At 38.3% G+C, this 10,751-nt stretch overlaps 1 protein-coding gene across 1 annotated transcript in view; it reads left to right on the forward strand.

Annotated features, from left to right (window-relative positions):
* Positions 1–6,625, forward strand: part of LOC5574533 — a 14,851-nt gene extending 8,226 nt beyond the window's left edge. The window contains exon 3 of the mRNA XM_021838788.1: positions 4,714–6,625. Coding sequence (XP_021694480.1) covers positions 4,714–6,574 — 1,861 coding nt within the window. The 3' untranslated portion in view covers positions 6,575–6,625. The remainder of the gene's footprint in view (positions 1–4,713) is intronic.
* The last annotated feature ends 4,126 nt before the right edge of the window (positions 6,626–10,751 follow it).

The following is a 10,751-nucleotide window of genomic DNA, read 5'->3' on the forward strand; positions in this document are numbered from 1 at the left end:
TTAAAACCTGACAAAATCCTGCAGTTTGCTTTCCTCCACCAGTAAACTTTTTGAAAAGGTTATTTTGAACAGAATGATGGCCCACATTAACGAAAATTCATTTTTTCCAATGAACAGTTCGGATTCCGCCATGGACATTCGACCACTCATCAACTTTTACGTGTAACAAATTTGATCCGTTCCAACAAATCTGAAGGCTATTCTACTGGTCTTGCTCTTCTAGACATAGAAAAAGCATTCGACAGTGTTTGGCATGAAGGCTTGATTGTAAAATTAAAAAACTTTACCAACATACATGTTAGAATAATTCAAAGGTATCTGTCAAATCGTACAGGTTAATTATTAGAACTCCAGGTCTGAAAGACTTCCTGTAGCGGACTTTGGGGCAAGTGTGCCATAGGGGCAAGTGTGCCACCCCTGCTTTTTATTAAAACTACAGTATATATTTTCTCTTTGAGCTTAACAATACGTTACCTTATAGTTCACAATACAATGATCAAAATATGATGAAAATTGCTCCATTTTTCACGTAGCTATTTACATCGACTTGTGCAAAGACAACCAAATTTGAGAGGATTTTTATAAGATTTCGTTGTTTCTAAATAGCATGGTGAAAGGTAAATTATTAACAGAACTTTCTAACGTACTGTACATCGTGAAATTATTCCAATGTGTAAGTTATTGTGACATTTGAACGAAAAATGTATTTAGTTTTACATACGAAATCCAGTTTGGTTGAAATGTATACTTATTGGGGCAAGTGTGCCACCTATTTGGTAAATAAAAATTGTTTGAGTGAAATTTATAAAAATGTAAACATCATCAACAAAATCATCATAATAAACCAAAATAAGGTACCAGTAGTAGTAGGGGAATAACTGACATTTTTGCCCCCCAAAGTGATTTTTTCTCAAAATATTGAATAATAACATGTTTTTCGGCTTATTAAGTATCTTTTTACATATCTACATCCATATTTTACCGTTATTTAGTGCTGATCTAGTTTAATATTTTACATTTTCGTCGTTATATAAGGGTAATACATATATTGTATTGAATGGAGACAAAAATAACCATTTTAGTTATTCAAATTGAGTAATAGGGAGTTACACATGGTTTGAGCCTTGTTATAAAGCATCCCCTTATTACGGTAAACTTGAAATTATTTTTTAAATTATCGATTAACGTCTGCTTTGTAAATAATATTAATAGGAAATAGAGAAAATTTCATTAAAAGTAAAATTACATGCGATGTTCATTCGGTGGCCGTCTTGCCCCATATGGGTGGCACACTTGCCCCATAGTGTCGAAAAATAGGTTATTTTGGATGAAATTTGACAAGCTCCAAAACCAATACTTTTTGAAATTATTTTCTTTTTAAATGACACAGTGGTTATGAAAAGATGTGAAACTAAGATCATGAGGCTAAATTAGTGGATTTTATAAGCTTTAGGCAAAGTTAGAGAACAATTTGCTTAAGGTGGCACACTTGCCCCAAATTCCGCTAAAAGCTGGTGTTCCTCAAGGCAGCATTTTTTTTTACCAATATTATACAATATTTTCACATCTGACTTACCTGAGTTACCTCAGGGATGTCAAAAATCTTTGTTAGCGGATGACAGAGGCCTCTCCGCCAAAGGACCAAGTCTGCGTGTCATCTGTAGTCGATTGCAAACAAGTTTGGATATTTTTTCTTCATACTTGCAAAAATGAAAGATTTCTCCTAATGCTTCCAAAACTTCCCACATAAACCAAAAGCTCTTTATTTGAAACCTTCAAGTAGACATGTTGTCACGATGAGAGGGGTTCCAATAAATTGGTCAGATGAAGTAAAGTATCTAAGGCTCATGCTAGATAAGAATTTAACTTTCAAAAATCACATTGAGGGTATTCAAGCCAAATGTAATTAATATGTAAAATCTCTATCCCCTTATTAATAGAAAATCAAAACTTTGTCTTAAGAACAAGCTTTTGATATTTATTTTATTTTATTTTATTGATGTACAAGGGGGTCAGGGGCCAAGTCTCCAGTATAAGTTTGAAAACTCATACCGTCCATAATACACCGGGGGATTTGGAGTTTTGGAAGTAGGCAACGCAACATCTTTGACCAGAAGGTTCTTTAAGTTTTGCTTTTACTCTAGACTTCCCCTACACGTATGAATGATGCAAGGTCGAAAGAACATGGAATCAGTCATACATATAGCGGTAGTGAAGTGTTTTGCCTAAGGATTTGGTAAAGGAGGGATTATGTGTGGTGTTTTGTAAATAGCTCTGTGGAACAAATTTGTTATTAGTAAATAATTAGTTAATCTTATTTACCTCAATTAGCAGTAATGATTAGGGTTATCCTTTCTCTCCGATGACTTGTTCCTCTTTCTGTCGGCCAATACGCTGCCATGTCTTTCCTCTCCGATGATTTTTTTCTCGTTGTAATGGCGGGTTAGATATGAAAACAAGGATAAGGAGAGAAGAAATGTTAGTGATTGTTACATGCTTTATTGCTGTATTGGCCTACATTGAAGTCATACAAAATTCGCTCTTTGGATTCCCATGATAACAATCCCCATGCAGCTTTCGAGAAACTCCATGGCAATGATCACTGTACGCCATGTGCAGCATTCAGGACATCTCAACAAAACTGACGATAAACAACATCAAAATAATCCAAAAGAGCGAAAACCTTAATGTTTCAATGTAGGACAATTTAGCTTTACTGCATGTGAGAAGTTCTTGGTGATATTCTCACAACGGCCATTCAGAATGGTTCGAGGGATGTAGATAAAAGATCATTATGATAAAATTAACGACGACATGTTAGTAAGCTTAGAACGATTATTGTATTTGCAACTGTTAATTTAGATAGTTAAGCTAAGGGTCGATTATTGTACATAAATAACTTATTATAAAAGCAGAAGTAAGGGCCCTATTTTATAAGTCGAGTCGATCAAAAACGACTCGACTGGAGTCACTGTCGACCAAAAATTTCGCTCGACTCGGCTCTGTCACTCGAGTTTATTGATAGTTGTCACTCTATGTGACTAGATTACTATGGGAGTCGACGGGTGACATCTGAAATATGCATGCTTACTTTGATCGACAGTGACTCCAGATGAGTCACATGAAGCCCCTCGATTTACAAAATAGACCCCTAAAACGCGCACGCGAAGTAATGACCATCCATCCCATCTTCAAGTGCTCCCCACAAGCACAACACTTCATTCTGGCACTTTAGAACGTCCATGTTGTAACTTGCTCACACAAGAAATCTGCCTCGACCGAGTTGGCAGAACGCGCCCATACCCCTTTCTGAACCAAAGGACAGGGTCTTAAGAACAAGCTTTTGATCCAACAAATTCAACAGGCCAGCCATATTGGATGCTGTACCAATATGGGCTAGCTGTTGTAATACCAGGAAGAAAGCTCTACAGAGAATTCAAATAAAATTTTGAAAATGATTCTGAAGCTTCCTCCCTGGTATAGTACCAATGAGTTACATAGAATATCCAATGTTGGAACATTGGAACAAATGTCAAATGAAATAATTAATAATTTCAGGCAAAAATTGTAAAATTCTTATATTTCCACGATTAATGCGTTATATATTTCGATTAAGTTAGGAGAATCGTGTTTTTTCTCTTATAAGCAGGTGAAGTCAACTCACCTGTTAAAAATCTGAACTGCTACTGCAAATGAAATGTAATATGTTGTTAACAAAATGTTAATAAAATCTTAAATTCGTTTTACCAAATTAGGATGATAGTGTTGTCTAACACAGAACACCTAGATATAAGAAATTAATGTAATGTTTGGATTGATACTAATAAAGAGAAAAAAATCACTAAAATTAGGCAACGGACAACATGGAACACCCAGTAGCCCAGTGATTAATTTTTCATTTGACGAAAAGTTTCTACCGACTGGAACGGGAATAGAAACCGCATCCCGTAGCATAATACGCCTGAACGACTGACACCGCCAACCGCACGATGCCCACAAATGTTGATAATTAGTTTAAGTTTAAATCCTATGTTGCATGCGTGGTAGATAAAATCACTAAAAAGTATGAAAAAACCTTTGTAACCATCAATAAAACCAGTATGAATTTCATATAACTTTTTTGACGGTTACTCAACGGTTACTGACGCGATGGAACATTTCTCAAAACGATATGAATTCAGCAACCCGAAATTTATACATAAAGTTTGATCTTTGGGACACGCAAAAATGTTATTGTTGTAACGCAATGTAAACTATCAGGGATTGAATCCTGAGAAAATTGAGAGAATCTCTCACGTATCGCTCTCTGTAACTATCATAACATGCTGCACATTGTGAGAGACTGTTTATCGTATACTGCTACAAGTTTGATCAGATTGGGAGGATAGTAGTGCATGATAAAACCCCTCTAAACATGCTCCAAGCCTGGGGGACACTGTTGTTATTGGAAGTTCGTGGATTGTTTATCGTGCCAGTAAAGAAAAACACCTATCCCCAACGGTAAACAAGCGAGAAAAATGGATTTTATCATCGCTCTCTCGTTGGGGCTCTCGCTCGCTGCTTCCATTTATCAGACTTGTTACACCTTGCGATACAATGACGATCGTGGACCGCAACAGATGGGATGTTTTTCTTTGCTTGCTTTGATCGTGCTTCATTCTCAAATGAGAGCGAATTCTGCAACGCCTGTAAACTATACATTTACCATTTCAGCACACCATCGGCAATACTGGAAGCCATGACAAGCTTCTACGACGAAGCGCACACCGCTCTGCTGACCTCCCTCCGAGATCACGAACGGGACTTCTTCGCTATGATGAAGAACGACTGCCAGCTGTATACCCACATCGACAGCGTCAACGAGGCATTTTTTGGCTACCGAGAATCTCGCAACCTGCGCATACTTGAAGACATCAAAGCCTTCCCGGGGATGCTCCTGTTGGTGAATCGCGTCGTAGAATTCGTGCTTCGTTCGTTCAATTGTGCGAAATCAAAGGAAGAGCGGCAGATGATCGGTTCCACCTTCGAAATAATGGACAACAGTTTCCAGATGCTTCTGGACCGTTCGTCGCAACGTTCAACCAATCTGTCGATCGACAAGAAAACCATGCTCAAAGCTCTATGGAAAGCGCTGCACGCTTCGGCGGCTTTCCTGGAAAACTACGCCCTCTGGATATTGGACAATTATAAAACCCGGTTAGACACCGTGAAGCAGCTATCGATTTGTCTGCGAACTTTTGTGATGATCATGGTGAATTGCTGCCATCGGGGGGCTATCGAAGCGACTGGGGTTGCTTTTGGAAGGGTAGTCAAAAAGATATGCGCTTTGAAGGAACGGCTAGTGGTGCGGAATGATCACCGCAATCGTCAGGCCAAGTTGATCGTAGAACTAGCAGAAAGGACGTTCCGCACATTGATACGACTAGATCTGCAGGAGAACGATTTCAGACGTTGCCGAGGGTATCTCTATATGATCCACAATTTCATCAAAGCAGATTTGAACAACAATGCCGAGCGATCGTATCTGAAGATCTACATAGAAGTTAATCGTCTTCCACTGTGTCAACCGGGCATGACCACGGAAGCCATTGAAAAGATTACCGTCTTTCAACTGCATCAGTTGAATCTAATGGTGCGAGAGGCTACTTTGAACGAAAAAATCCTAGAATACATCGACGATCTTATGATTATTGCGTTGGAGCGATTCAAATCAACCGATTGGCCTATTCGCAACGCAGCCCTCCAACTGTACTCATCGATCGTTACCAAACTGGTCGGACAACGTCAGCTGTGCTCGGATTCGAACTGCGACTGGCTCCCCGTGTATGTATCGCTCAACGAACTGATCTTCAAGCTGGTCAAGGCAAACAAATACATCCTGAAGGAGCTTCGTTCCACTGAGCGGGTTTCGACTCCATTCCTAATACTTGTCCTGGAGTTCCTCTCCAAGGTAGAATACCGCATGTATAACGTTTTGGGCCAGAAGTCGATTATCGTAGAATATAGAACTCTGATGTGGCGTTATTTGAGACATGAGAATGATCAAGTTCGAACCCTGGCTGCCACATGTTTCACGCAGCTGCACGATTTCTACGAAGAGATACCCCGATTGATGGAAAACCTAATCATATGTTTTTTTACTGCCCGGAGGAACGAAAACTTTCGCTACGGCCTGCTGAAGGTGATACAGTTCATGGTGCGGAAGCGGGTGACCAACGCTCGATTGATGTTCGGGAAGGAGGTCGACCGCGAAGAGTACCTCGAACAGCTCCGGCAGATGATTGCCAAGTACTGCGTTTTGGACGATGGTCTCCGCGCCAGCTATCGACTGCGGTGCCATTTGCTAGATCTGCTGTTGTATCTGGGCTTCAAACGGATGGATGCTGTTGTGGTAGATCAGGTGTTCAACAGACTGGCACCGAACAACTTCGGGTTGAACGTGTATCTGATGAGAACGAATGCATTGTATAATAGGAATTTGGAGAGTAATGTGTTGAATACCCAGCAGCAAACAATGGAGTATGAAGTAGTCATCGAAGGGGACGAAAAAGAGGACGATTTGGAGGAAGACTAAAGTGCACATGATTGATTTAGATCAAGAAATAAATTTCCTTTTTTTATTGAACTATGTTTAATTTTCTTCCCTACATTTCCGTGACAAGTTCCTCACTTTGGCCGTACTGTATTTACTGTCTGCTGTTAACTGATTTTGCAGAAAAATCTACACGGCTAAACTGGATTTTTTGTCCAAAATTTTCTCTAATGTGTTTGTCTTGTAAAACTCCAGAGATTTATTTAGGAATTTATCCAAAGATACTTTCAGAACTTTTGCAAAAATATTTTTAGTGATTTTCCCTAAGATTACTACAAATTTTCCAAGTTAAAATTACACGAATCGCTGAAAACCCGTCTGTTGCTTGCCTTAAACTGGCGTGAATCGCAAGTCAGTCCCATCTGCATTTTTGCCAAAATTGAGTTGATATCAGGTATCATTATACCTTCCTATGATCTATAAGGTACACTAACGAAACAACTCTTTTTGTTCGATAAAATTAGGAAAAAAAAACACCAAGTCAGATTGTCCCATAATGAAAAGTAACCGCGAGTCAGTCCCACTACAGGAATCTGCGTCGTATAGCATAGCATAGCATAGCATAGACTGACTGTACATGTCAATGGTTGCTACTCCGTGATTGATCGTAACTGGTAAGAATTGCACTACGATCCAAATGAATAAGGGATGGGAGTTTCGCTTATTCTCGAAGTTCAATTTTAGCAGATCTAATATTATTGATCATAACGGCGCCGGCCAAGTCCTTGCAGTCAGTTGGGATGGGGAAGGAATGTTAGGGTGTAATGATTGTTGCTTCTAGAGACCGAGAATACCTCTGCATCTCCACAATCACCACGGGAAGGGTGTTTATTAGTGAGGGAGGAAAAGATCTGGGAGTCACCTCTGGTCGGTGATGCGATCCATGGACAAGGGGGAAATATACGACTTGTATTTAAAGCTAGTTTTGTATTTTTGTCTCGAGAAGTTTTTGGAAAAAAATACGTCAACATCTATAATGTCGAACAATTCAAAAGACGTTTTTATTAATGACGAAAACTGAAAATTGCATGTATATATTTCAACTTATATGAAACAGGAATAAAGCCGACACTTGTAGTGACGAACCATACATAGTTTGTTTGAAAATTACATATGAGTATTACTGTGCATTTTGTCTCGATATGGTAGAAGTTTTAGAAAATACGTCAACATTCACAATGTCGAACAATTCAAAAGATAATTTTTAATAATGTCAAAAAGAGAAATATATATATATGTATATTGAAATTGTATAAGAAAAAAGCATAATGCCGACAATTATAGTGACAAACCATACAAAGTTTGTTTTAATATTACATAAAAGTTGCGCTTTCAAGAAAAAATGTGTTATCATAAGCATGAAACGAACTCACCAGTTGGTAATCCATTCTCGACTGAACACAAAACGGACATTGACAGCAAAACTTCTTGGCATCCCGAAAACAAACCGTCTTGCTTGGGCCTTCCCAAATACCTACCCAGCAAGACGCTCCAAAACAGGGAAAAAAAAAACCTCCGGCGACGAAAACACGCGCGAAACCGTGAGCAAAATCTATCGGACGACGCAAAACCGAACTGCTTGGGCTTCACAAAGCACTACCCAGCAAGACGCTCCAAAACAGGGAAAAAAATTCTCCGGCAACGAAAACACGCGCGAATCCGTCAGCAAAATCAATCGGACGACGCTAAACCGAACTGTCCTGCTTGGGCTTCATGAAGCACTACCCAGCAAGACGCTCCAAAACAGGGGGAGAAAAAAAAAAGTCTTCGGCAACGAAAACACGCGCGAATCCGTCAGCAAAATCAATCGGACGACGCAAAACCGAACTGTCCTGCTTGGGCTTCACAAAGCACTACCCCCACTACAGGAATCTGCGTCGTATAACACAAAAATGAACCATGTTTTGGATTTGAACAACAAAATTCAAACCTGTTTCAATCTCCTAGAATTTTGTGAATATTCGTATGGAAAAAGAGTTTATAAACTACTCAGTCAGTTTTCTCAATCCCTACTTATTACAGATGTGACTGACTTGCGGTTCACGGCAGTAAAATTCTCAGAATAAATAAAACATTTTTGCTAAGTTTTGCTATGTTCACTTTATTAAAATTGCGATCCAAATCCAAATATAATTATTTTTTGCACAACATTAGGACAAGAGGGTAGTGTTTGGATTTTGATCGGAATTAGCTTCAGAGAGTGTAACAGTTCGTGAACAATGACAGTTCGCAACACATCGTATAGGGTAATTTGCCCATTATTGCGGTATTCCCTATTATTGCGGTATAAGAATTAAACCCTTATAATTATTCGAAAATCCTGTTTGATTCCAAAATTAACTTTTTTACTTCATTATACTCCAGATAAGGGATGAAATACTATTTAAATTTCAATACCGTGCTTAAGACCTCCATAATAGGACGGATACCCTACTGTTTGTTTGTTTGTGTACACTCAAAATAATCCAAACGTCATTGTTACGTGAAAACATACGTGATTTTTTTCCATCACACTTTCCACGTAGCTCTTACGTTAATCATAGGTAACCCAGAATGAACGCATGAACTTTTGAAGTTCGTCCATTCCACCGTCGCTAAACGTAAGAGCTACGTGGATTTTCCGGTAGCCTTCACGAAGCGTTTTAATAGGACCTAGATGGTTTTGCATTAAATTTAACTGTAATAAAGACCAATCTTATTTCTAATAGGCTTTGGAAGAAAACTAATTCCCAATGTGAACAAACTTAAAAGATTGTGATATTTTTATTGTCAGAGCATTTTGAATCCTGTTTCCCCAATTTTGTGAGTTTGGTCTGCCATGTTGAAGCCTTCGCGTGCTATAATTGATAGAAGTTATAAATCAAAATCACGTATAAAATATGAAGTAATGTATTCAAAGCATATTTACCTTGAAATCAATCTTACACAGTGTTTAAAGCAGCAGCAGCTTCTGAAGTTCTTCAAAAATCAAGCGGGCGCCATCTTAGGATTTGAGCTCAACAGCGAATGTACGTACACTATGCAAATGTCAAAATGAACTCAGGCACCTACGTGAATTCCACGTAAGCGCGAGAGGTAAGATTTTTTTTTATGAATTACACTATATTACAACATAAATCAAATTTAATTAACTTTACCATTTGACCTATTTTTTATGTAAAATTCCAAAAATGAGGTCCAACGTTTTTTAAGTAGAAATGCACTCGTATTTTGACAGAAATATTAAGTTTGATGATGATGATGATGATGATGATTAAGTACTACCATATATTGTAGCAAAGCATTTGCCTATAGCACTGGAATAATCTGAGAAGCAATTTGAACACGACTGTACTGTTGTTTGTGAGCAGTCAGTCTGCTGTATGAAGGGCCAAAAATGGATGTGCGGACCCGGAAGCATAAACACATGCACAAAACCCACGGCAGGGAAAAAGAATCTCCTTCCAGAAGAAAGTTTTTACGAACAGCAGTAAAATCAAGCCCTCGATTAACAGAATACTCACAATAGATGGGGTCGAAGAGCCCGCCCATAATCCACGGAATGTTAAGCTCCCTGTCCCTGTTGAATTTTCGAACACCATAAATCTCGAATTTCAATGTATTTACAAAAAGATCATAACTTCTACAATTTTAAACCGATTTCAACCATCAACGAATCAATTTCTTTCATGTTTTAACAACATTTTCGTGTAAGTAAATTATTTTAACAGTTTGTTTCTTACATAACATCTTATTTTTTTTTTTCAAGCGAAAAATAAAAAAATACTATTGCTGTGTGCGTTTGAGACGCAAATATCAAATGCGGGAACACCAAACGCGGTAAGATTTTTAACAAGGAAGGCGAAGTCATAAATTGGGTTTCTTTGCTGGGTTGGCGGTGATATGGATCATGGTTGCCAAGTATCCTAGGATTACTTTGTGTTACCGCATTTGAAGCTTAGTTAGACTGGATTTGCACGTCAAACGCAAACAGAAATATAAATTTATTCGAAAAAAAAATCATAAATGCCTAACTAAAAAGTGATTACTTCGATGTTTCCATCTAAAATAATGTTCTAGAGATCGAAAGCAATTTTAGGGGTTTACTTTGTAAATCAAGCAGATTCAGACTCGTCTGTAGTCACTGTCGATCAAAGTAAGCATGCATATTTCAGATGTC

The sequence above is a fragment of the Aedes aegypti genome, chromosome 1, assembly GCF_002204515.2.
Source record: "Aedes aegypti strain LVP_AGWG chromosome 1, AaegL5.0 Primary Assembly, whole genome shotgun sequence".
Lineage (NCBI taxonomy): Eukaryota > Metazoa > Arthropoda > Insecta > Diptera > Culicidae > Aedes > Aedes aegypti.